This window comes from Geotrypetes seraphini, chromosome 13 (genome assembly GCF_902459505.1).
Source record: "Geotrypetes seraphini chromosome 13, aGeoSer1.1, whole genome shotgun sequence".
NCBI lineage: Eukaryota > Metazoa > Chordata > Amphibia > Gymnophiona > Dermophiidae > Geotrypetes > Geotrypetes seraphini.
This window is the reverse complement of record NC_047096.1, coordinates 10223819-10251678: the sequence shown is the minus strand read 5'-3', so window position 1 is coordinate 10251678 and position 27860 is coordinate 10223819. Positions and strand designations below refer to the sequence as shown.

Genomic DNA, 27860 nt, shown 5'->3' with positions numbered 1-27860 from the left:
ATGAGCAGAAAGGGGTTTCCCTTCAAAAGGCTGATGGAAAGCAGCAATTGCACTGAGATGGACTCGAATGGATGTGGATTTGAAGCCTCATTGAGACAAATGGAACAGATAATCCAAAACTGAAAACAAGGATGTAGATTGAGGCTCCTTGTGATGAATGGGGCACCAAGCAGAATATCTTGTCCATTTCTGATTGTAGCACTGTCTAGTGGTAGGCTTCCTAGAAGCCTCTAAAATGTCCTGTACAGATTGAGAAAACTGTAGAGTGGCAGTTAAGTTGAGAGGTACCAAGCTGTAAGGTATAGAGACTGCAGGTTGGGATGAAGTAGAGACTCCTGACTCTATGTAAGCAGAGAGGAAAAACTCTGTATAAGTAGAGAAGGAAGTACCAAGGTTGTCTGGGCCACCGAGGAGCTATCAGAATCATGATGACATGTTCCTGTTTGAGTTTGACAAGTGTCTTGAGAATGAGAAGGAATGGAGTGAATGCATAGAGAAACTGATTCATCCATTCCAGTAGAAAAGCATTTGTCTCCAGTCGGTGAGGAGAGTATATTCTGGAACAGAACTGAGGCAGTTTGTTGTTGTGGGGAGACGCGATGAGATCTATCTGAGGAGTCTCCCACTGAGAAAAAATGTGATGAAGAGGCGCAGAATTGAGTGTCCATTCGTGAGATTGTAGAAGATGACTCAATTTGTCCGCCAGACAGTTTTTCTCTCCTTTTTGAGGTAGGTATTGTGAAGAATTGCCCAATCCCACAGCTGCTGAGCTTCCTGGAAAAGAGGGAGTGATCCTGTTCCTCCCTGCTTGTTGAATTAGTACATGGCTACTTGGTTGTCCGTCCAAATGAGGACTACCTAGTCATGAAGAAGATGCTGAAAAGCTTTGAGAGCATTGAAAATTGCTCTGAGTTCCAACAGATTGATGTGACACTGACGATCTGTGCTGGACCAATGGCCTTGAGTACGGAGACCATCGAGATGAGTCCCCCAATCATAGGACGAACAATATGTCTTGAGGACCTTCTGATGAGGGGGCGTTTGAAACAGTAAATCTCTGAAGAGATTGGAAGAGAGCATCCACCAGTGGAGAGACTGTCTCAACGAAGGCGTCACTCTGATGTGTTGAGAGAGTGGGTGGCAAGCCTGCACCCACTGAGATGCCAGGGTCCACTGAGGAATTCTGAGGTGAAGTCTGGCAAAAGGAGTCACGTGAAATGTAGAGGCCATGTGACCTAGGAGAACCATCAAGTGTCTTGCTGAAATTGTAGTCAAGGAAGACACTTTGTGGCAGAGATGTACGAGAGCTTCCTGACGTTGTTGAGGAAGGAATGCTCTGAGTTGGACAGTGTCCAGAATAGTTCCGATGAACCGTAAAGTTTGAGAGGGCTGTAGCTGGGACTTGGGAAAGTTGATTTCGAACCCCAAGCTTTGTAGGAACCACATAGTCTGTTAGATCGCTACATAACCCCTTGAAATGTTGAATTCTTGATGAGCCAGTCGTCCAGGTACAGAAACAACTGAAGCCCATGGTTCCGCAGAGCTGCTGCTACTACAACTAGGCGCTTGGTGAACACTCTTGGAGATGATGCCAGGCTGAAGGGTAGCACTCTGTATTGAAAATGCTGATTCTCCACCCGAAATCTGAGGTACTGTTGGGAGGCCTGATGAATGGGAATGTGAGTGTAAGCCTTTTTGAGATCTAGAGAGCATAACCAATCGTTCTGATCTAGAAGGGGTTATAAAGATGCCAGAGACAGCATCCAAAATTTCTCTCCAACAAGAAATTTGTTGAGGGCTCTGAGGTCCAAAATAGGTCGCAGATCACCCGTCTTCTTCGGAACTAGGAAGTAACGGGAGTAAAACCCCCCTGCTTCGCTGTTCCAGAGGAACCTCCTCGATTTACTAAAAAAAAGTCCCTTCATGAATCTGGAGACCAAAGGGTGAGCAGTGAGAGGTTTTCCCTCGACTGGTTGGTGAAAAGTAGTAATAGCACTGAGATGGACTCTAATAGATGTAGATTTGAGGCCAGAGTCAGAGAGACGAAGAAGATAATCCAGCACTAGATCAACTGACAAGGAAGTTGGGTCATGATGATGCAGAAGACAACAGGAAGAAAACCCTGTCCACTTTTGCTGGTAACATTGCTGAGTGTTTGGTTTCCTGGAGGCACCTATAATAGTCCTGACCAGATATAAGACCTTTTTTGAAAGGACCTTAGCATTTCAGGCAGGCAAACTACAATGTTAGCTCGGTGACTGTCTTCATCAAGCCATGTCTTACTGTTCTTTTCGAAAATTAGTAAAGTCTGCTTTGTTTGACAAATTTATAATAATAATAAATTTATTTTTATATACCGCCATACTCTAAAATTCTAGGCGGTTCACAAGAATTGAACATGATACAAACAGTGCAAGTTATTTAGAGAAAATTCAACAAACTAAAATCACATAATTAGGTCTTTTTAGCATTGTAACATTGTAATTATTTTACTAACTTTTAATCCTGGGGTGTTTTTTTTTTTGAATCTTATGACATGTATATACTTCGCTGATTGTTCAGTTTCTTATGGTGTAAACTGCCTAGAACTCTTGGGTAATGGCGGTATAGAAGAATAAATGTATTATTATTATTAAAAACCGGCACTGGGTGAGATTTTCTGTCCATTTCCAAGACCCAAACTGGCTCTCCAGCCCTGGTGGACCCTGAGGAGGCGAGGCCTTAAGCTTCCATTCCCTCCTCTCTTATGCACACGTGATACACAGACTCTTCTCTACTAGTAATCTGGCACAATCCACACATGAATTCATTGGTGGAGGAGTCCATCTCTAATGATTTACAATGAAATTGAGGAGTTGTAAGGCAGAAAAAAGAATTTTAAAAAAGAATCAAAGATTAGATTAGATTGTTAAAAATCCAAGATGGTTGCCACCAAAAAATTCGCACATAAAACGCCTTGTGAAAAATATAGAAATTTTAAAAATTGAGATTTTGGGGTGGGAGATATGACCCCTAACCACAGAAAGCACTGAAAACCCCATTTTCAGATTTCCCCCCCCCCCCCCCATTCTCCCAAAAGAAGAAATGGGGTTGTACTTACAGTCTCCACAGTGCCTGCCTGTCAGTTCTGTCTATGCAGCTGAAGTGAAGGGAAAGGATTTTTCTGCCTCAGAGATTCACCAAACGGCTCAATTTTCAGGATCTTTGGGCTGTCAACTGGATGGACCTTGACCGAAAACTCCACCCCATCGGAACCTCCACACGACCAGGGGTGGGAAATAAAGCCTGTGCCCTGATACCCCAGGGAGCATTCAGCCTGCGCGTAAACCACTGACTGGGTGAAAAGGTAAACATGCTCCCAGGGGAACAGACCCCAAACTACAAAGGCAACACACAGCAGGCTGGCTCCACAAGTCTACCTGAAGCTTGCTCTTTGGAGCAGCAGACCAGCTTTGCAGAAACTGTGTACTTTCCTAGACAGACAACCCCTTCAAAGGGGTCTCAAGGCATTAAAGCCACCAAAAAAATAAATGAACTTTAAGCGAAAAGAAATAAGTAAAGTAGCAGAGCACATCAGAAAGATTTCTGCATAGTTTGCTTGCAGAAATGAAAACTACAGGGGGTTCTGTATTCCTCAGCCAAGTAAGAGAAGCACTGGAGAGAAAAATGTGTGGATTTCTGGAAGACCCACTTTGCGGGTTGAGATGAAACTCCAGTATTGATTCCAGAAGGGACGTAACAGAATAAGCTTGTAAGAACAAAAAATTACAAAATTATAGCTCTAACTGGTCATTTTCACCACCACTAACTAATAATAATAACAACAGTTTATATACCGCAGTACCGTGAAGTTCTATGCGGTTTACAAAAGATTAAAAGAAGGTACAAATTGATAGAACTTAAGAGGTGAAAGTGGTTAATAGGCCAAGAGAATCGTATTGAGGAGAAAGAGATGTATGGGTCAGCTGTCTAAATATTTCAGGAACAGATATGTTTTTAGGCACTTCCTGAATTCCTCATAAGTAGTGGGCAAAAGCAATTGTTCTAGATCTTTATCCCATAATGCTGCCTGATGTGAGAGAAGGTGTTCATGATGTTTTTTCAGTTTACATCCTCTAACTGGGGGGGAAACGAAGTTCGAGTGTGAGCTTCTCTTGTGTCTGTTGGCTGAGGAGAAAAGGTCGGTTATGTATTTAGGGGCTAGTCCATATAGTACTTTAAAGCAGAGGCAAGCGAACTTAAACTTTACGCGTACTTCCATCGGTAGCCAGTGCAACTGCCGGTAGTAAGGTGTCATGCGATCAAATTTCTTTAGCCCGAAGATTAGTCTGACTGCTGCATTTTGCATTAATTGTAAACGTTGCATATTCTTTTGGGAAATTAGTCCAAATAGGCAATGTTACAGTAATCAAGTTGACTTAGTACGAGGGATTGTACCAGAATTCTGAATGCTGACGTATCAAAATATGATTTAATGGATCTAAGTTCCAGAGAGTGAAAAAACCCTTTCTGATTAAGGAGTCTACCTGGTCTTTCATGGTTAGGCATTGATCCAGTTACACCCAGTATCTTCATGGTAGACTGAATAGGGTAACTAAGTTTATTGATGCATAGTGGTGTTTTGGTGTCAAGCGGGTGTGGCGAAGCAATGAAAAATTTTGTTTTTTTCTGAATTAAGCTTGAGCTTGAAGTCAGTCATCCATTGCTCCATCAAAATGTATAGCTTCTGATGCTTTGGGAATAGCTTCCGAGATAGAGTTAGCAAATGGGATGATAATCGTAAAGTCATCTGCGTAACTGAATTATTTTATCCCCAGCTGGGTTAATTGCACACCCAGTGAGGACATGTAGACATTGAAAAGCAATGGGGATAGCGGTGACCCTTGCAGCACACCAGATGGATTGCTTCAGGTATCGGAGCGATTATAATTGAAACGTACCTGATAAGTACGGGACATAAGGAAGCCACGAAACCAGTTCAACACCTCATCCCCGATACCAATAGCGTCTAGACATTGTAGCATTTTCCCATGGTCTACTAGATCAAAGGCAGAGCTCATATCAAATTGCATGATCAGGGCATTGAGGCCCTTGCTAAACATTAGACGCAGATTATCTAGGATAGCCACAATTACTGTCTCCGTACTGAATAAAGGTCTAAACCCGGATTGAGTTTCATGTAGAAGAGAGAACTGATTAAGATATTCCATCAATTGGGTGTGTACCAATCCCTCCATGATTTTTACAAAAAATGGAATGGATGCTACTGGTCTGTAGTTGGTTACTAGAGCTGATGATTCTTTACTATTTTTTAGGATTGGGGTTATTATTATGTGACCGTTGTTAGTGAGGAGCTTCCCATTTTTTAGTTTTTGGACTAAGTAGTGTAGCAACGATAGTTTAAATTTTAATGGTGCCGCTTTCATAATTTCCAGGGGACATGAGTCCAGAACGCAATATGATTGAGTATTTGTTATAGTTTGATATAATCATTCCATTCTAAGTCTTGAAAGGAACTCCAGATCATATCAACTGGTATTTCATTTCCTTGTATGTTAGCTATTTGATGACCACTGGGGTCATTTGTTGAACAATTGTTTCTTAGGTTTTTAATTTTTGAATTGAAATGTAGTGCTAAATCATTCGCAGAGGGTAACTTAATGTTGTGTACGGGTAGAGTGTAGCGAGTGGTGTCAAATAAATTCGTGATCAAGTTGAACAGTTCTTTTGTATTGATTCCTTGTAAACCATTGCAAGATAAGTTGATTTTGGTAGAGTAGAATGCTTTACGTTTATCTTTTATCAGTTGTTTGTAGCTTTTTATGTCGGCTCTCCATTTGTTACAGTCTGCCAATTCTCCTGTTTTGTTCCAAATTCTTTCCAGTCATCTAGCTAGTTGTTTCATTTTTAGAAGTTCGGTGTCGAACCATTTGTTATATTTATTTGCACTGCTTTTGCTATTCTCATATCTATACTCTGTTATATTAATGTAGACTGCTGACACAGCTATCTCAACTAGTGGAATGTTAAGGCTTATGTTATGAATGACATCATGGAAGAGGCCAAAGTCTCCAATGAGGCCTTATTCTAGAAACAACAATGGGAAAGCAGACAAGCATGCGGGATATTTTTGCTTTGGAGGATAAGGGACCAAATGGAAAAGGTCTCACTGTTTTCTGCAGCCTCATGATGAATAGTTGGGCCTGGGATGTAACCCATGGGTGTTACCAAGGTGAACTGCTTGTCTTCAAAGAAACACACTCATCTAGGTAAAGGTCCATCAATGATTTCTAATTCAAACTGCAATAATTCCGCAACATACTTTTCTATTGGCTCACCTTAAGACTGTTTTGAAGGATCTTCACCTCAGTAAAAGCATTATCAACATCCTTTGCCATTTGTTCTTTTGCTAGTAAAACTCTATTATAATCCACAATAAACTCCTCATATTTTAGCCTGTAGGAAATAATATAATCAGAGAAGAAACCAATTACCATAATTGATGTACATTAAGGAATCTATAATAACACTATTCTCAAATGCATAGAAAACAGAAGGAGAAATTAGGTTCTTATCTGCTAATTTTCTTGCAGAAAATAAAACAGATTAAGAAAACTTACATCTCCTTGTCCCGTTCTTCTTTTAGCTTGACAAGTTGTTTGTATAGGTTTTCTTCATGTTCAGCAACAGCAGTAGTTGCCTGTATTTCCAACTCACGTATTTTTTTCTGCAGAACAACAACATGGGCTTGCGTTTTGTATGAACATCAAAAGAAACTTAAAAACTTTCTTTGAAAAATAAATTATTTAGGCTGGCCTAGTCATCTCGATTTGATTCAAAAGTCAAATTTCTGTTCTTCTGATCAACGAAGGCTTTCTCTGCCGCAGAGAGAGGGACCAAGGACCAGGATGTCACAGGGAGAGAGAGAAGAGGGATGAAAATATAAAAGGGGACTTGAAAAAATTTGAAGAGTGACCATGGGGTCAGAAAATGGGCTTTAATACTTGCTTATTATTTATTAGGATAAGAACTCCCCCCCCCCCCTTTTTTTTGTTTTTGCTAAGCCGCGATAGAGGTTTCTACCACATACTGGAGTGCAAAATGCTCCGATGCTCGTAGGAGTTCTATAAGCATCAGAGCATTAAGCACTCCGGACTGTGGTAGAAACCTCTACCGCGGCTTAGTAAAAAAAAAAAAAAAAAGGGGGGGGGGGTAAATCTATTAAGCAAAATCTGAGAGTTATCCTGGTCAATATTCAGTCAGAAGCAGTGAGCACTTTTTAAAATGTTGACTGCTGTAGGAAGAATTAGGCCCTAATATTCAATACTGTGCCATGTCTAGCCATTGGCGTTGAATATTTGGGACTGACCAAACAAGAGGAAGCTGCCAGGATTTATGTGGCCAATATTCAGCTTGGCACCAGCATAATGATAATTGGCCGTTAAATCCCCCCCTGAGTCCTGTGCCCCAAAGGTCATTCCCATTACAGCACTGAATATCTGGGTCTGATGGGATGCCTGCAGCCCATGCAAATTTATGCGCATCCCAGCCAGTATTCAGATGCGACCCATATAATTAGCTGAATATTGGCTGGGACCTACATAAGTACATCTGTCATTCCTCCCCAGCCCCCAATTCTGATCCCCTTTTGTAACTCCCCCCATCCTTTAAAAAACACCTCTCCCAAACCACACTCAGATATCAGACAGCCCTCCCAGAAGGGTAACCCAGGAAAGAGCAATCACAAGTTGCATCTGATCCTAGCTGCTCCATCAAGTAAAATAAGAAATTAGGATTTTATCTGCTAATTTACTTTCTTTTAGCTTCTCCAGATCTGTATAGGGTTAATCTTACAAGCAGGTATATATCTCATCATGACCAGCAGGTGGAGGCTGAGACAAAACTTTAGAACTGTACATAACATGTGACCTCTCCCTAATTACCTCAGTCTGCCAAATTGCCAAGCAGAACTAAGAACTATATACAGAAAAACAAACAAGATTCCGAACAGAAGTATCAACAAATAAAAATAGAAATGCTGTTGGAAAATGCAAAGGAACAATTGCAAATAGCAAAGTCCCCACAGCTCGCCAGTTATGCCAGCCAAGCCACAGCCGCTGTTCTTAATCTCCCCGGCCCTAGAAAAATACTAGAAACCGATTGAAAAATGAAAATCTGCACGCAAGAACACAACAATAGAAAGGGTGGGTTCCTATACCGGTCTGGAGAAACTAAAAGCTTGCTCCTGCGTGCCGGCCTGTGTGTGCCGCTGGCTGTGAGATTGGCAGGAGGGGCTCAGTGTGGGATACACTGCTGGACCACCAGGGAAAAGGTACACAGGGGAGGGGTAAAATATTGCTAGTATCAGCTAGGATGGGAGATGGGAGGGATCCCTCCAGTCTCAGCCTAATAGCAGGCCTGCAGCAAGTCTGGGAGGGTGTCAGGTGATGACCTGAATATAGGACAAAATCCCCAATTTTGGGCCATTTTTTTGGCCCCAAAATTTCATCTTATAATCGAGTATATACGGTACATTCATACATACATATATACATATATATATATATATATATATATATATATATATCTTTACAAACCTCTCTGATCTGGATAATATCTTGTAATTCTTTTTCATTTTCTTGTAATATTTTGACTGTTTTCTCAAGATGGTCCTTTTCATCTACTAGGCCTTGAATTGTTCCCTGTTTAAGATATATACACAGAATATATATACTTGCAAATTGGATAGACATTAATTTGAATTCTGGTAACATTCTTATTTTTTCTTGAATTTTAGTTAATGAGAATAAATTCCCATTTCTTTGATTAAAAACAACAACAACCCAAAAACAAACAGATGTCTCACATACAGGAAAAATATCATCAGAAGTCATATATGGACTAGCCAAATGACCTATTAAGCAATTCTCTGTAATAGACAGGATTGTCCTGATGTCACTTCCTGCTCAATAGTCTTTTTGAGATTGATATTCAAATGATTTTTCTGGGTACCTTTAGAAGATACCCATACAAATAGCACAGTTACTTACTGTAAAAGGTGTTATCCAGGGACATCAGGCAGCTATTCTCAACATATTGGTGATGTCATCCACGGAGCCCCGATGCGGACAACTTCACAAGCAATCTTGCTTGAAGAACTTTAGAAAGTTTGTGACTGCCGCACTGCGCATGCGCGAGTGCCTTCCTGCCCGACAAATGGTGCGCAACTCCTCAGTTCAGATAACTAGCTAAGAAGACAACCAGGAGAGGTGGGTTCTGAGAATATCTGCCTGCTGTCCCTGGATAACACCTGTTACGGTAAGTAACTGTGCTTTATCACAGGACAAGAGGGCAGCATATTCTCAACATATGGGTGAGCTCCAATCTAACCAGAAAGGGATGGTGGGAGTGTTGGCATTTAATAGAATAAATTTTGTAATACTGATTGGTTAAAGTGGCCATTCCGTATGGAAAAGGAATCCAGACAATAATGAGAAGTGAAGGTATGAACCGAGGACCAAATGGCAGCTTTGCAGATCTCAATAAGAGTAGATCTAAGGAAAGCTACAGAAGCTGCCATAGCTCTAACTTTCTGAAAGCATCTAAAATGTCTCTGACAGATTGCAAAAACTGAAGATTTGAACTCATGTCAAGAAGAACCAAGCTGTCAGATGTAGAGATGGCTGGTTGGGATGAAGAAGAGAATAGTGACTCTGTAAGCAGAGATGGAAAAACTGGTAGAAGTAATGGCTCCCTGCTGTTGAGCTGAAGTAACATAGAAACATAGAATATGAAGGCAGAAAAAATGGCCTTCGGCCCAACAACTCTACCCACACAAGAACCCTCCCCCCTAAGCACTTCCTCGAAGTGAACCCACATGTTTATCCCATCTTTTCTTAAAATCGAGCATGTTGCTGGCCTCAACAAGTGGAAGATCATTCCAACGATCAACCACCCTTTCGGTGAAGAAATACTTCCTAATGTCGCCATGAAATCTCCCACCCTTAATTTTTAACGGATGCTCTCTTGTTTTCATAGGTCCTGTAAGGAAAAAGATGTCTTCTTCCATCTCAATATGGTCAGTAACATATTTGAACGTCTCTATCATGTCTCCCCTCTCTCTGCATTCCTCAAGAGAGTACAGCTGCAACTTATCTAGACGTTCTTCATATGAGAGATTCTTGAGTCCTGAGACCATCCTAGTGGCCATTCGCTGAACCGATTCCATTCTCAGCACATCCTTGTGATAATGTGGCCTCCAAAATTGAACACAATATTCCAGATGAGGTCTCACCATGGACCTCTACAGCGGCATTACAACTTCGGGCTTTCAGCTGACAAAACTTCTACGGATGCAAACCAGCATTTGTCTAGCCTTAGATGAAGCTTTCTCCACTTGATTGGCAGCTTCATATCTTCACTAATGATTACTTCCAGGTCCCGTTCTGCAATAGTTCTTGTTAAGGTCTCACTATTCAGGGTGTAAATTCTGCAGGGGTTTCCACTATCAAGGTGAATAAACTTACATTTTTGGGCATTAAAACTCAGCTGCCAAGTAGTGGACCATTGTTCCAATAAAAGTAGGTCCTGCGTCATAGTGTCGGGCACGGTTTCTCTGCCCACTACGTTGCACAGTTTAGCGTCATCAGCAAATAATGCAATTTTATCTTGAAGCCCCTGAGGCAGGTCCCGTACAAAGATATTAAATAGGATTGGACCCAAGACCGAGCCCTGCGGCACTCCATTGATCACTCCCGACGTTTCGGATGGAGTACCATTTACCACCACCCTTTGAAGTCTGCCACGGAGCCAGTCTTTAACCCATGCAGTCAATGTTTCTCCTAGTCCCATCGAACTCATCTTGTTCAATAACCTGCGGTGTGGAACACTATCAAAAGCCTTACTGAAGTCCAAATACACAATATCCAGGGACTCTCCCTTATCTAACTTTTTCGTTACCCAGTCAAAGAAGCTGATCAGATTGGATTGGCAGGACCTTCCTTTTGTAAATCCATGCTGGTGGGGATCCCTCAGCCTCTCGTCGTTCAGAATCGTATCTAATTTGTGTTTAATCAACGTTTCCATAAGTTTACACACTATTGATGTGAGACTTACTGGTCTGTAATTTGCAGTCTCTGACCTGCATCCCTTTTTGTGGAGCGGAATAATGTCAGCTGTTTTCCAGAAGACCCGTTCCGGAATTTTGAATTTACCGCCAGCAGCGTCTACCAAGAGCTATCAAGGCTCAAAGTGAACAAAGCTATGGGACCAGATAAACTGCACCCCAGAGTGCTTAGGGAATTAAGAGATGTCCTGGCAGACCCGTTAGCTGCGCTCTTCAATCTTTCCCTAAGCACGGGGAAAAGTCCAATCCTCTGTGACACTATCTCCATTGGTGAGTATCAGGTCCAGAATCGCCTGATCCCTGGTAGGCTCCAATACCATCTGGAAGGAAGAACCAAGGTTGTCTGGGCCACCGAGGAGCTATCAGAATCATGGTGGCATGTTCCTGTTTGAGTTTGACCAATGTCTTGAGAATAAGAGGAAATGGAGGAAACGCACATAGGAATCTGGTCGTCCATTCCAGGAGAAAAGCGTCTGCCTCCAGGCGATGAGGAAAGTAGATTCTGGAACAGAACTGAGGCAGCTTGTTGTTGTGGGGAGACGCAAAGAAATCTACTTGGGGAGTCCCCCACTAGGAAAAAATGCGATGGAGAGACGGAGAATTGAGTGTCCATTCGTGAGGTTGTAGGAGACGACTCAATTTGTCCGCCAGTGCATTTTTCGTCCCTTGAATGTAAACAGCTCTCAGAAAAGTGTTGTGAGGAATTGCCCAATTCCAAATCTTCTGAGCTTCCTTGCAAAGAGGGAGAGATCCTGTCCCCCCATTTGTTCACATATTACATGGCTACTTGGTTGTTTGTACAAATGAGCACCATTTGATCGTGTAGGAGATGCTAAAAACTTTAAGAGCATTGAAAATCACTCTGAGTTCCAACAGATTGATGTGATTTTGATGGTCTGCGGAAGACCAATGGCCTCGAGTGCAGAGATCATCTAGATGAGCCCCCCAGGCATAGGTTTATGAATCTGTCATGAGAACCATCTGGGGAGGGGTTGTTTGAAACAGCAAACCTTTGGAAAGACTGGAGAGCATCCACCATTGAAGAGATTGCTGTAGAAAAGATGTTACTGCAATGTGCTGAGAGCGGGTCAAACGCCTGTGACCATTGAGAAGCAAGAGTCCACTGAGGAATCCGTAGGTGAAGTATGGCAAAAGGCGTCACGTGAACTGCAGAGGCCATGTGACCTAGAAGAATCATCATGTGTCTTGCTGAGAGAGAAGTGAGGGTTGAAACTTTGTGGCAAAGTTGTAGAAGGGCATCTTGACGCTTCTGGGGAAGGAATTCCCTGAGTTGCACAGTGTCCAGAATAGCCCCAATGAACTGTAGAGTTTGAGAGGGCCACAGTTGGGATTTGGGAAAGTTGATCTCGAATCCCAAATTTTACAGGAACCAAATAGTCTGTTGTGTCGCTACAGTAACCCCCTGAGGAGATGGGTCTTTGATGAGCCAGTCGTCCAGATATGGGATCACCTGGAGTCCGTGATTTCATAAGGCTGCTGCTATCATGACTAGGCACTTGGTGAAAACTCTGGGAGATGAGGCTAGGCCAAAAGGTAGCACCCTGTATTGGTAATGATGATTTCTCACCCGAAATCTGAGGAACTTGCGAGAGGCTGGATGAATGGGAATGTGAGTGTAAGCCTCTGAGATCCAAAGAGCATAACCAATTGTTGTGATCCAAAAGGGGATACAAGGATGCTGAGACAGCATCTGAAATTTTTCTTTGACGAGAAATTTGTTGAGAGCTCTTAGGAACTTGCGAGAGGCTGGATGAATGGGAATGTGAGTGTAAGCCTCTGAGATCCAAAGAGCATAACCAATTGTTGTGATCCAGAAGGGGATACAAAGATGCTGAGACAGCATCTGAAATTTTTCTTTGACGAGAAATTTGTTGAGAGCTCTTAGATCCAATATTGGTTAAAGACCTCTCGTCTTCTTCGGAACAAGGAAGTAACAGGAGTAAAACCCCATGTTCTGCTGTTCCAGGGGAACTCTCTCTATGGCATTGAGAGCTAGCAGAGCTTGTACTTCCTGGAGAAGAAGGGAGGGCTGCGATGAATTGGAAGGAAACTCTCTTGGAGGGTGGTCTGATGGAAACTGAAGGAAATGAAGAGAATAACCCTACCTAAATAACCCTCCTTGATGACTGAAAGCACCCAGAGGTCAGAAGTGATCAGTTCCCACTGGTGATAAAAATGGTGAAGATGACCTCCGATGGGAAGACAGAGGCAGAGAGAATAATGTTATGCTCTGGCTGAGATGGTCAAAAAGGCTGTGTGGGCTTGGCCGCAGCCGGTATCTGAGGCTTCCGCTGACTTTGTTGTTATTGAGACTGCTTCTTTGGCGGTGGTCTGGAATATGGCACAGACTTGGGGGGGGGATAATGCCTCTGATAAGAGGAAGAAGGTTTAAATCCCCTGGAAACCAAAGGTTTAGGTTTGATTCTGAGTAATGAGGCAAAGGATTTTTCATGCTCAGACAATTGTTTAGTGGGCAGCCTGAATGGATTCCCCAAAAAGTTCTTCTCCAAGACAGGGGATGTTCGCCAATCTATCTTGGAGTTGAGGTTCCATGTCCACAAGTCTCAAGCATACCAATCATCGCATGGCCACTAAAAAAGCTGTGACTCTTGAAGACATCTCAAAGGCATCATATGCTGCCTACACCATGTGCACTCAGAGTTGTGTGAGAGCACAATGCATGTTTAAACTCTGACAGACGATGAGAAGGTAAGTACAGTCAGGGAAGGATTAATTCTTTGAGGTCCCCTAGGCACACAAGTACACTGGGCCCCCTAGCCCTGCCCCGCCCACATCCCATCCACGCCCCACCCCTGCCCACATTTACCTGTTTTCTTATTTACTTATTTCCACTTTTATTTCTTTTTTTCTTTTATTATGAAATTCAAAACAAATAACAAAGATTACCATACCCGTGCCAGTGTACAGTTTTAGTTCTATGCAAGCCCCAAACATCTCTGAACAAAACCCCCCTTCCTTCCCTTCCCACCTACTTGCCCAGGACTTTAACTCTAAACCCTATCCATACGTATATAAAAGTACTAGTCGTTAAGCCCGTTACATTAACGGGTGCTAGAATTTATGTCTGTCTGTATTTTTCTTTCTGTCTCTTTCCTCCCTCCATTTCCCTGTGTAGCGCTGTCTCTGCTTTCTTCCTCAGTCTGCATTCTCAAGCTGTAACATTACTGCTTAGCTTTTTCTCCCTGCAAGCATCTCTGCTCTTTCTCATCCCCAGTCTCTTTGCTATTTTTCTCTTCTTGCAGGGGTCTCTGCTCTCCTTTCTCTATATGTTCCTGATTCCTGCAAACTTCTGTTTTCTCTGTATGCTCTTGATCCTGTGTTTCCCTGTAGGTGTCTTTTCCCTTTTTTATTTTTTTATTCCTTCTTCATGTATGGTTGATTTATTAAAAGTTTTTTTATTTTTCCTATTTGTTGCATGCCTGTCTCCTTGGCCGCTGTATGTTTCTAATTTTTTGCTTTGTGTGTTTGTTTGTGTTTTTTTGCTGATTGTCTACTTGGTCGCTGTCTGTCTGTCTGTCTCATTGGCTGCTGTATGTCTGTATGCCTTTTTTTCAGTCTAACTCCTTGGCCACTGTATGTCTGGAAGGGTTTTTTTCCTGAATTTATCCTTGGGCATTGTAATTTTTATTTTTTTCTGTTTGTCTCCTTGGCTGTTTGTATTTTTTTGCTGTCTCTCTGTCTGTCTACTTGGACGCTGTATGTAAGTATGTCTGTCTCCTTGGCTGCTGTATGTCTGTTTGTCATTTTTTTTCCTGTGTCTCTCTCTCCTTGTCCTCTGTGTTTTGTTATTTTTTCAATCTGTGTCTTTAGCCCCCTGTCCTTCTGTGACTGTCTGTGTGTCTCTCTCTACTTGTGCACTGTTGTTTGTTTGTTTTTTTCAATCTCTCTTTAGCTCCTGATCCCCTCTCACTGACCCTTGCGCGACTGCATGTAATTCCGGTTAGGTTTCCATGGCAACCCTGCTCGCGGGTCTGTGAGTGTAGGGCCGTTTTGTCAGGTCTGGCGGCGCCGGGTTGGGAAGAGTCCTGGCTCCTTTTTTGGTTTGGGCCCGTGCAGAGGGGCTCAACAGCGCACAACCACCTTTCCTTCCCTCCCTCCATCAGGTGCAGTGCAGCTCCACCAATGTTAAAAGCAGCCGCGTCGAAATCGGAGCCCTGCCACTGCCGTAGCACTTTCCCCTCTGCCTTGGTCCCGCCCCTTCTCTGACATATGGGACCGCGGCAGAGGGAACGTGTTACGGTGGCGGCAGGGCTCCAATTTCAAAGCAGCTGCTTTTAACATAGGCGGAACTGAACTGTACCTGATGGAGGAAGGGAAGGAACGGTGGGGCAAATTTGGTCAACGGCAGGAATTGTTTGGCTGACCAAACACTGTGAAACTGTGAGGAAGGCCGCCGCAGCCTCGCAGCTAGGTAGGGGGACAACAATGGCGCTTATGCTCAAGCCCCCGCCGCAGCTCCTCTCTCGATCCTGGTGCGGTTCGAGAGAGGATTCGTGGTGGCGGCTTGAGCATAAGCGCAATTGTTGTCCAAGTTGCCGAGTTTGGTGACGTAAACCCGCGCATGCGCACTAAAAAAAACGCGACGGATCAGGGAACACGTTTTTTTTAGTGCGCATGCGCGTCCTACCATTCTATTATATTAGATTCAAATGCATTGTAAATCAGTAATACTATCCGAAACATAAGTCTATATTAATAACCAATGGGTAACTCCTCTAGTATGTTCCACTCCATGCACATAAGAACATAAGAAGTGCCTCTGCTGGGTCAGACCAGAGGTCCATCGTGCCCAGCAGTCTGCTCGCGCGGCGGCCCATCAGGTCTAGGACCTGCGTAGTAGTCATCTGTATGTACCCCTCTAACCCTTCAATCCCTCTTTTTATTTATTTATTTTAACCTTATCTATATCCTTCTAACTGTACCCTTCTTACATAAGAACATAAGAAACGCCTTCACCAGTCCATCAATTCCGGTGACCCGCACATGCGGAGGCCAAGCCAGGTGCTCCCAGATGGAGACCCTGATTACCCATATCCCTCAATATGATTTGCAAGGAGGTGTGCATCCAACTTACGCTTGAAACCCAGAATGGTAGTCTCCGTCACCACCTCCTCTGGGAGAGCATTCCAAGCGTCCACCACTCGCTGAGCGAAACAGAACCTCCTGACATTTGTCCTGAGTCTGCTGCCCCTCAGCTTCAGTCCATGACCTCTTGTCCGTGTCACTTTTGATAATGTGAACAACGATGTTTCTCGCTCTATTTCAGTATTTTAAAAGTCTCAATCATATCCCCTCGCAGTCTCCTCCTCTCGAGGGTGAACAGTCCCAGTCTTCCGAGGCATTCTTTGTAGCTCAAATTTTCCATACCTTTTACTAGTTTCGTGGCTCACCTCTGCACCCTTTCCAGCAGGGTTATATCCTTTTTTAAGTATGGAGACCAGTGTTGGACACAGTACTCCAAGTGTGGTCTGACCATTGCTCTGTAAAGCGGCATTATAACGGCCGCCGATCTACTCGTGATCCCCTTCTTCACCATGCCCAACATTCTGTTTGCTTTCTTTGCCGCTGCTGCACATTGAGCCGACGGCTTCAGGTTCCTATCTATCAGCACCCCCAGGTCCCTTTCTTGTTCGGTTTTGGCCAATGTCACACCTAACATTTTATATTCATGTTCCTTATTTTTCTTACCCAGGTGCATCACCTTGCATTTGTCTATGTTAAACTTCATCTGCCACTTATCCGCCCATTCCTCCAGCTGGTTCAGATCCTTCTGGAGATCCTCACTGTCTTTCTGTGTAATTTGTAACAAAATAAGGCAAGCGGTCCACCAAAGAATCCAATGTGGAACAAAAGAAGATCGGCAGCCAATAAGGAGATTCAAATCAGGTATATTCAAGGTGCTCCCAGGAACCATGCCTGATGCATTTCACCAAAACAAGGCTGGACAATGCTAACAGAAAACCATGTCTTTCATACACACAGGACACAGAACCACCCTCACCCAGTGTGGAATAAGTAATCACAAACTAAACTCCCCCCCCCCCCTTTTTACAAAAGCACGGAAGAGGTTTTTAGTGATGGCTGGCGGGCTGAATGTTCTGTGCTGTTCTGACAATCATAGGAATTCTGTGACCATCGGAGCAGTGCAAAGCATTCAGCATGCTGCCTTGTGTTACAAACCGAAGGAACGGTACAGTTTAGGGGTGAAGAAACAGTGGTGCATATCCCCTAATACTGAACAAAATATAAAGATAGCTGATGTAAATTTAAAAAAAAGAGAAATAAATCACTTTACAAATTAACAAATAAAAATAAAACAAAAAAATGTAAAATAAGATACCATTTTATTGGATTAATACATTTTTTAATTAGCTTTCAGAGGTCAAACCCTCTTTCCTTAGGTCAGTAAAGTATACTGCTGTTACAATATCCTGTCCTGACCTGAGGAAGGAGAATTTGGTCTCTGAAAGTTAGCCAAAAATATATTAAAATTAGTCCAATAAAAGGATCTCCATTTCTATTTCTAAACATTTATCAACACAGCTACAATACTACTTTATGCTAAAGCAATAAAATAAAAAAATAGAATTTTTTTTCTACGTCTGTCATGTGGTTTTTGCTTTCCTCTTCTTCTTGTCATTCGCTTCCTTATATCCAGTGTCTGCCTCTTCCAGAAAATCTCTACCTCCCTCTGCCATCTCTCCTTCTGCTCCCCCTGCCCCCCTTTGGTCTAGCATCCATCATCTTTCCTCTGTTCCCCCCCCCCCCATGGTCTGGCATCTCTCTCATTCCATCTCTCCTTCTCTCCCCCATGTGGGTTTTAGCGCCTCTCTCTTCTCATTTCTTCCACTCAGATCTGATATCTGTCTCCCCCGTTTCTGGGAATTCTCCTCTCTCTTCCCTTTTCTTCTCTGTTCTTCCTTCTCTATTTCCTGCCTCCGTCTAAATTAAATTCTTTCTTACTATTCAGTCCTCAGTTTCCCTCTTTTCACTGTGTCTACTAACAGCTTGCCACCCCCTTTCCTTCATCCCTCCTCTATCTCACCAACTTTATCTTTTTCCCCCTATACAGCATGTGGAAAAGCAGCAGCAGTGGTGAGGAGGTGAGGGCCTATCACCTCCTCACCACTGCTGCTGCTTTCCCTTATGCACCTGATGCTGACGGCACAAGTTCTCACCACTTCCATCATCTGCCCCCTTCTCTCTCTCTCTCCACCCCAGGCAATTCCATCAGTTATCCTGCCCCCCTCAGTGAATTGCCTGGGTGGAGGGGGAGAGAGAAGATGGAAGATGATGGAAGTGGAAAGAACTTGTGCCGTCAGCGTCAGGTGCATGCGGGAAAGCAGCAGCGGTGAGGGGCTAGAGGTTATCTTCCTCTCATTCATGTCCTTGTCATTCATGGGAAATGTTGGACAAGGGCAGGAGGGGCGCTAGATCATAGGGTGACAGAGAGAGAACAGCAGGAAAGAGAGCTGAAGCAATCTTCGACCCTGAGGGGAAGGGAAGAGAGAGGTGGTGAGATGATTGATTATGGGGAGAGGGACAGGAGGGAAGAGAGATGGGATAGGAAGATAGTGAAGGAAAAAGGACAGGGAGATGTCAGGAGAGGAGATACTGGGCTACAAGAATGGAGGGAGGAGATATGCTGGAAATTGTGAAATCGTGGGACCGACCAAGGGTCGGTCCCTTGGTCGGTCCCACGATTTCACAATTTCCAGCATATCTCCTCCCTCCATTCTTGTAGCCCAGTATCTCTTCTCCTGACATCTCCCTGTCCTTTTTCCTTCACTATCTTCCTATCCCATCTCTCTTCCCTCCTGTCCCTCTCCCCATAATCAATCATCTCACCACCTCTCTCTTCCCTTCCCCTCAGGGTCGAAGATTGCTTCAGCTCTCTTTCCTGCTGTTCTCTCTCTGTCACCCTATGATCTAGCGCCCCTCCTGCCCTTGTCCAACATTTCCCCTACTTTCCCTCCCTCTTATCCCCTGCTCCAACATACCGTATTCCAGCTGCCCTTCCATCTTCCCCTCCCTAGGCCTGCTGACTTCCACTCATTTACTGCTCTCTCCCGAAGCCTGTAAACAACTTTAACACATGCCGCGGGGCTCTAACAGTGCGCATGTCGCTGACGGCTTCCTTCCTCCCCCCTCATAATGTAACTTCCCATTTGGTTGATGGAGGAGGAGGAGGAGAGAAGCCGGTAGCATCATGCATACTGTTAGAGCCCCACGGCATGTGTTAAAGTTGTTTACAGGCTTTGGCAGTACTGGGAGAAACAGAGAGAGAGCAGTTGGCCGGCTCTGTTTCACCGATCGAGGGGGGGGCATGGTTTTGCCAAACGAAGTGGGCCCGGTGTTGCCGATCGAGGTGGGGAGCCAGCCCATCGCAATCTGAAATTTATTTTTTTTTAGTGGTCTCCTTCAGTGGGCCCCCCTGACCATTTCGGGCCCTAGGCACGTGCCTACTGAGCCTATCCTTTAATCCGGCCCTGAGTACAGTAAAACCTTGGTTTACGAGCATAATTCGTTCCAAAAACATGCTTGTAATCCAAAACACTTGTATATCAAAGCGAATTTCCCCATAAGAAATAATTGAAACTCATATGATTCGTTTCACAACCGAAAAACTTTAATTCACAATACTGTATATACTTATATTGCAAGACCTCGCTCGTTTAGAACAGTCACTACACTCTTGCAGCGTCAGAGAAAGAAGAATCATCATCTCAGTTCTGATGTTGGGATGCGTGTATACTGTATGTACTTGTATTGCAAGACATTGCTTGTATATCAAGTTAAAATTTAATAAAATGTTTTGCTTGTCTTGCAAAACACTTGCATACCAAGTTACTTGCAATCCAAGGTTTTACTGTATTTGAAATATGATGGCATGGTTTTAATCCAAAATTTCAAATATGAGGTGAAGACAAAATTATAATTCAGAATTCTATTTGTCATCATGGAGTTCTGGTACAATCTGTGACCAAATTTGTCCATGGTTCTACCTTTATGTTCAGGGGGAACCACAGCATACACCTTAGAAGGGTTGAACTTCCTTAAGGAAGATTCAACCACCAAAGAGTGGTGTGAAAGTTGAGGTTTCTCAAATCCTTTACATTGAACTACCTTGTAACGAAAATCCAGTTTGGCTGGCACTGCTGGAACTGAGTATGGAGTATCCAGATTTTGTTTAAAAGTATGTTTAAGTATGCCATTCATAGGTAACTTAAGAGACTCTGTAGGAAGATGAGACAGCTCCAATACGTCCAAATACTCCTTAGCATATTTAGAATTGGATTCCAGAACAATTTGTAGATCCTTATTCATTTGATAGAGAAATCTGGTGAAAGAAACTGGCTCAGATGGTGAAACTTCCCTCTGAGGAGAAGAACAAGAACCTGTTCTTGAAGAACCTTCTGGCACCGAGTAAGATGGTGAAGCTGCAAGAGCATACTGAAAATGAATATCTGAGTCCTCAGGCAAAGAGGAAGAGGAATAACGGCCCCATGAACATTGAGGGGTGGAAGGGACAGGAGATGCAGAATGTTTCCTCTTAGAGCGTGCTGGTGAAGAATGTTTCGACTTAGAAATATATTTCCCTGCTGGGGACACTCTGAAGAATGATGCCTCGACAATGGAGTCTGCTGCCTTGATGAACGTCGAGGAGATAATGACCGTTGCCTCGAAGATTAATGCTTGTCGGCCCCGAAGATCAAATCTGAGATGATGATCTGTGCCTCAATGTTCGCTGCTTAGGCGAAGATGATCTCTGCCTCGAAGAGCGATGCTTAGAGCGGTACAAGTCCTGCCTCGATGATCGATGTCGAGGTGATATCGATTGCTGCTTCGAAAATCGATGTTGCTTCGATGGAGGTGTAGAAAGTCTCATTGGAGTGTTGCTTAGAACAAGACCTCTGTGACTTGGATCGATGCTGTGAAGCATGACTCGAGGACGAAGTACGACATCGAGACAACCTTGATGATTTGACACCTTCCAATGGTACAGAGCGATGCTCAGACTGGTCTGCAGACAGAGGTGTCGATGTGGGATTAAACTTGGCAAACATGTTACCAAACTCCCTGTGAAAGATAGCCTCAAGCATATTTTTTAAATCAGGCACCGATACCTACAGTATAGACGATACCACTGGTGCTGCGGTGCTCTCCGGGGAGGGAGACATTGATGATGATGCCCCTTGAGATTTGGAGGCATGGAGGCAAACTGCATAATAGGTCTCTGAGCGGCCGTCACGACTAGACTCAATGACTGTACAGCCTGAAACTCCGTTTGGAAAGCTAGTGGCTAGCTTACCCTGAGTCGGTGACAGCGATGTAGACATCGACACATCGGGGGATGTTGATGTCTTTGATGTTGATGTCTTCCCCGAGGACGATGACTTGGTTAATGAGGCAGGTTTAATTGGTGTCAAAATCGAAGCCAATGTTGATGGTTTATCAGGAGTGTGATACATGATCCCGAAGAATTTTTCCTGTTGAACCCGAGGTTTCTTCAGAGATCGTTTTTGTAACGTAGTGCAGTGCACACATGACTCCAGACAGTGGTCTGGGCTCAGACACTGTATACACTAGTTATGGGGGCAGTCTGTGATAGAGATTGCACGCTGACACCGTCTACACATTTTAAATCCAGTGATCAGATGGGACATGGAGGGAAAAATAGCCTCAGCCAAATCAAAGCCTGAGGGCTGAGGCCGCAGAACAGGCCCCACCATCAAAACGATTAAAAGAAAAATTAAATTTTTTTTTTTTTTTTAATGGAAAAATATGAAGGTGCGAAGCACACAACTCGAAAGAAAAAAGACAAGCCGCAGCTGAAAGGCACTAATATATCATGCTGAACCTCGAAGTAGGGACTCTCAGATCCATGGAAAAACTAGAACTGAGGAGACTTGTGCCCTACATCGGGCAGGAAGGCACTCACGCATGTATGGTGCGGCAGTCACAAACTTTCTGAAGTTCTTCAAGCAAGATTGCTTATGAAGCTGTCTAAATCGGGGCTCCGTGGATGACGTCACCCTTATGTTAATCATATACTGCCTGCTCGTCCTGGGATAATATATGTGTTTTCAGTTGCTATTGCTGAGTTGCTTTCCTCTTCCCACCACTGCCACTGCCAATATGACTTCCTTACCCTTTGTCTACTTCAAAATAAACAGGCAAATTCCACCTATGAGAAAAATCTAAATCTTATAAATCCTCACTGCTGGCTGCATAGACTTTCTTAGCCAGCCAGACAAAATTTATACAATTACCTGAACACAGCATTTGGAGCATTACAGGCCAAAGTTTAAATCACTGATATGTAGCGATATCAATTTAAACTTAATTAGATGTCTAGCTGCATAAATAGTTGGCCTAAACTTAACCAGATATTTTCCCTTTCAAAACTGTCCCAGAAAAAAAGTATCCAGAGATTTTCAGCTGCTTTTACTGTAGATACTTTTCCTTCAAATAATGTGTGTAGTTTAAAAAAATTGAATCTAGGAGAAATTTAGTCTTACTTGCTAATTTCCTTTCCTTGAGTACTGCCATACAGTCCAACCACTTAGGTTTATGCTATCCTACCAGCAGAGAGAGAGAACCACAGATTTTTTGACAAGACCCTATATAGGGTCCTGTGAAGGCTCACTGCTCATATATACCTGTACCAAAGAACAGAGCACTGTCCCCCATTAGAAAAGGGTTCTAAACCAAGAAGGCCAATAGAACCATCTTCCCAGTTGAAAACTTAACAAAAGTGGGAACCTAAGCCATAGAAAGCAAAAATACATATTGCAGGTGTTCTCCGAGGACAGCAGGCATATACTGTATTTTCGTATGTGGGTGACATCATCCTTAGAACCTGGTAAGGACACTTTAAATCTTGAGGCGGTGCCCATAATGTGTGCTTGCTGGTGCCTTTCCACCTGACGTGGGCTTGCAGGACCATCAGTTCAGTAGCCAAGCTAAGAAGCCAACTAGGGGAGATGGATAGGTTGTGAGATATATATGCCTGCTATCCTTGAACACCTGCTAGAGGTAAGTATGAGGGTGAATCGTAAATTAAAAGCAATTGTTAAATTACGCAATAATCAGAACAGAGCTAACTAAATGCAACATATAATGCCTGTTGGATAGTTCGTCCAATAAAGAGAAAGTAGGGAAGGAACCAGAGATAATGAAAAGTTTATTAAATATAAAAAATCATAAACATGCTATGTTGTCATAAAGCAGTATGTTAAAAGTAATCTATCTTGCAGATGTAGACCCGACACAGTCCATGTTTCGACTTTATAGAGAAGCCTGCCTCAGGGGTACAGATAATCTAAAAAAATATATAACAAATAAATAATAAACAGCAAAATATTAAAACTTAAAAATAAATATAAATATAAATAACAATAGAAGCTAACAGACCTCAGTAAATAATAAAGAGTAGACTATGATGTCTATAGATTCCCCTTTATCTACCTGGCTGTTTACCCCCTCAAAGAAGTACAATAAGTTTGCAAGGCATGACCTACTCTTACAGAAGCCATGCTGACTCGACTCTAGCTGCCCACTGTTTTCAATGTGTTCACAGATGCTGTCCTTAACCAGCGCTTCCATCATCTTTCCCGGGACCGAGGTCAAGCTCACCGGCCTGTAGTTTCCTGGGTCACCCCTTGAACCCTTCTTGAAGATGGGCGTGACATTTGCTATTTTCCAGTCCTCCGGGATCTCTCCAGTTTTTAGGGATAGGTTGCATATTTGTCGAAGTGGCTCTGCTATTTCGTTCCTTAGTTCCTTGAGTACCCTTGGGTGAATGCCGTCCTGTACTAAAAATAATGTAATGAGTGATTCCATGGAAATTTAAATGTGCTGAGGTAATTGAAAGGTGCTGGACTAAAATACTGTTTGAGAAGGAGAATTTAGTAGCCATGTTGCACTACAGTTAAGAAGAAGGTTAAACCCAGGGTTAATGGGGAAGGTCTGCAACTCTAGAGACTACTGGAAGTTTAAAGTTTGTTTTAAAAGTGAAACCAGAAGGCTGGCTTGCAGTACCTCCTGAAGATAAAAGTTTTTCTTTTTCCTTTTGAAAGCAGCTTATGAAAACTAGCTGGACCCTGTCTGAAATGCTATAGTGTAGAAGGAGGATATTACCAGAGGGTCCAGCTGAGTAATCTGATGTAAACCAGTTAAAGATTCTAGTTTAAAACGTGAAGGGTTCTTGGGTGGGGTTCAGATAGATCAGAATAATTCTGGGAGGCAGAGCATATGATATAAGCAATGGTGAGTGGTGTTTCCAGATTCTTGTAGAAAGTTTCCCTTAAGATGTCATGGAGGGGAAGCTTGAGGTTCCTTAGGCGGTTGATATCTAAGGACTCTAGAAACTGCTTAAATCTTTTAGAGCCAGCTTCAAGAGGGATGGACAAAGTTTCGGACATCTCTCGGAAAAACTTGGAAAAAGAAGATTTCTCAGACAACACAGGAGTCTCTTGAGAAGAATGGCAAGGGAAGTCATCATCTGAAGAACTCTCATCTTCAGAAAGGATAGGATCCTGTTCAGAGTCGTCCCACTAAAAGTCCGAATCCTGAACCAAATAGGGACGGTACCGAGCACTCGGTGTCGAAGGCTCAAGATGTTTTAACTTTTGCAGTGCCTTCCCAGACCTCACCAGCGTCAACTCAGATGACGTCTGTGTTGAGGACGACTGGTGCCCGCGAGTCATAGGTGCCGATTCCTTGACAAGAAGCGGTGGCACCGATGGAGACTCCACTGGAGGTGCAACCGGCATCAAAAGCTCAGACCAGACTGGCACCGGGGGTGTCGGTGTCAACATGGGTAGAAGTTGGATCGGCACCAGCATTTGAAAATGCTCACTCAATTCCTTTCTTAGCAAATTGTCTATTTTTTGCTTGAGAGTAAGCACCGGTACCGCTGATTTTTTAGCCAGTACCTTCAGTGCGGCTCTACGCTCCAGGGATGAGGAGGCCGATGTCGAGGCACTCACCGAGACTGGAGTGAAGTGCTTTTTGGGCCTCTTCAAGGTCGGCAGGACTTGACTCACTGCTACTTTGACCTGAGGCCCAGACGGGGTGGGGGGAAAGCTTCTTAGCCGGCTTACCCACAGAAGGATGCGACACCGAAGATGGTTCTGTCGGTGTCGAAAGCTGCGGTGCCCACTTGGAAAGCACCGTCAACAGCGATAGTGGTGTCGAGTCTCCTTACATTGTCGTACCGAATAGGAGACGCTGCTGGATGAGACGGTTCTTCAGAGTTCTCTTTTGCAAAGAAGAACAGCGGGAACAGATCTCAGGATGTTGCTCGGACACCAAACACTGGAAACACCAGCGATGAGGATCAGTCAAGGATATGGGGCGAGCACAGTGTCCACACATTTTAAAACCTGTCTGCGGGTGGGACATCGATGGCAAAACGGCCTTGGCTAAATCAAAAGTGGAGGCCAAGGTGGTCGAAGAGGCCCCACTGGGCTGAACCCACGAGAGGGATAAAATGAAAATTGTAACTTTTTTTTTAACTGAAATTACTTGAACAAATTAAACAAAAAAGAAAATGACTAAAAAGTCAAAGATCCACAAGAGCAGGAAGGCAGCGGAAGAAAAAAAGTTCAACGGCCATTGAAAAAACGCATCTTTTTAGCTCTGCGGAAACTAGAAAACTAAGGGACCACGCGCATATGTCGGGCGGGAAGGCACTTGTGCATGCACAGTGCAGGCTATTGTGAACTTTCTAAAGACTTAAAGTGGCAATGCACTTTTAAAGTGGTCCGTCAGTGACGTCACCCATACGTGAGAATATGTTGCCTGCTTGTCCTGGGATAATATATATTTCCAACAGTGTCCCCTGAGGAAGGCGTTTTGTTACACACAGAAACTGGGATCCTGGTTGGGATCATTGCTTTCAATAAAGACACGATCATTGGTTGAAAAGACACCTCCCTTGCCTTTCTGTTTGTCTGCAAATATATCACAAGGCGAGGAGTTCTTCTGTTTGCCTGCCTTGTGATCAGAAAATTTTATGTGATGTTTTTGGACTTTATGTTAGTTGTATCAATGTAATATTATGTTAATTATTTTAGGTGTGTTGATTTTATGTATGTTTCTTTTGTTCTCTGCTTTGATTTAAAACGGATTATAAATAAATAAAACAAACAGATTTTACATGGTCGCTCAAAAAATACTTATAAATCTAGAAATTATTGGTTTTTAGAACTTGCTCAGATGAAAATATATTTTTTAGAACTTGTCGCTCACATGAGAAAAAATTTGCACACACCCAGCCAATCCTTATAGGGAGCACTGCTTGTCATGCTGAGAGACCATTTGTGAGGCTAAAGAAGTCTGCTCAACTTGTCAGCCATTATATTCTATTTCCCTACTAAATATACCACCCTGGGAAGCATACCATAAGCAGTGGTCCAATTCCAACTCTCAACTGCCACATTACAAGGGGATTAAGATTCTGTGCCTCCTTGTTTCTTCAAATAGAGCATGGCAACCTGATTATCCGTAAGAACTACTTGTTAAAGGAGGCAGGCCTGAAATGTTTTGAGAGCATTCCCAATTGCTCAAAGCTCTTGGTTGATATGGAGTCTGTTCATTGTGAGACCACATTCCCCGAGTGTGGAGACTATCTAGATGAGTTCCTCAGCCCAGCATCAAAACATCTGTGGTTAGAAGTTTTTGGTGGGTAGGGGGCTGCGAAGAGAAAGCCCAGATAAAATTTTGTGCTACCATCCACCATTGGAGAGTGCCATAAATATGGGGTGACTTGAATTGGAGCAGGGGGGACTGATGTTGATACTTCTTGGCCTCCAACCGATGCACAGCTTCGGACTCCTTTTGGATCAATGACGACAAAAATCAATTTTTCCTTGACCTTGGGGAGGGATCGAAGATGCCTGTTCTATAATGAATACTACTGATACTCAGTGCTAAGGCAGATGGAGACCTCCTCGATGCTGATGTATACCTAGTGTCTGATGTAGCTCCGGGAGCTGAGACTGATGACTGCATCCTTTTTGTCCCCAGAAAATCAACACTACAAAAAATTTCCATAGGATCTGAACATAATGATTAAATTTTTAAAACAGAGGATATTTGCATAATTTTACTAAATTGTTCTCATATTATGTAGTCAAAATGATTATAAAATGATAAAATTAATCCAACCTACCTTGAAATTCCCATGGTTAAAATCTTTCATTTCAATTTCTTTCATTAATGTTCTGTTTTGTGATTTTTCCTGAATTACTTGTTGTTCCAAATCCTTTTGAACCATTAGTGAACTTTCCTAAACAAAACAAGAACCTATTAGAAACCTTGTAATAAACTAAGAAATGCTTTATTTTTATTAATGATGGTGAGAATTATGAGTGCCATTTTTGTCCGCTCCTTGGTGCTACTGGCACTAGAAGAGGCATCTCCCAGTTTTTAAACACAGTGTCCCTCATGAGATGATAGAAGGGGGAACTTTGGAATTTGCTCACAGTCCAAGGCATCAAATAACAGCCCTCAGCACAATTTCAGATTCCATCTTTACTGGAAAAGTTTGACCCATCTGATGTACAAATCTGGTGAATGACAAACTCTCAGTTGGAAACCTCCTTCTTGTAGAAGAGAAGAAGAATCTGAAGTTATTCCATAGGATTCAGGGGCAGAGAGCTCTGGGTTAGAGTGAGTTGGATCC

General features: G+C 43.2%; 1 protein-coding gene across 9 annotated transcripts in view; it reads right to left on the bottom strand.

Annotated features, from left to right (window-relative positions):
- Nucleotides 1-27860, bottom strand: part of SYCP1 (synaptonemal complex protein 1) — a 327903-nt gene that overhangs the window by 159704 nt on the left and 140339 nt on the right. For all 9 annotated transcript variants that reach the window (XM_033919065.1, XM_033919067.1, XM_033919068.1 and 6 more), the window contains 4 exons: nucleotides 27348-27464; nucleotides 8598-8702; nucleotides 6621-6727; nucleotides 6339-6456 (listed from right to left, as the gene is read on the bottom strand). In XM_033919065.1, coding sequence (XP_033774956.1) covers nucleotides 6339-6456; nucleotides 6621-6727; nucleotides 8598-8702; nucleotides 27348-27464 — 447 coding nt within the window. The remainder of the gene's footprint in view (nucleotides 1-6338; nucleotides 6457-6620; nucleotides 6728-8597; nucleotides 8703-27347; nucleotides 27465-27860) is intronic.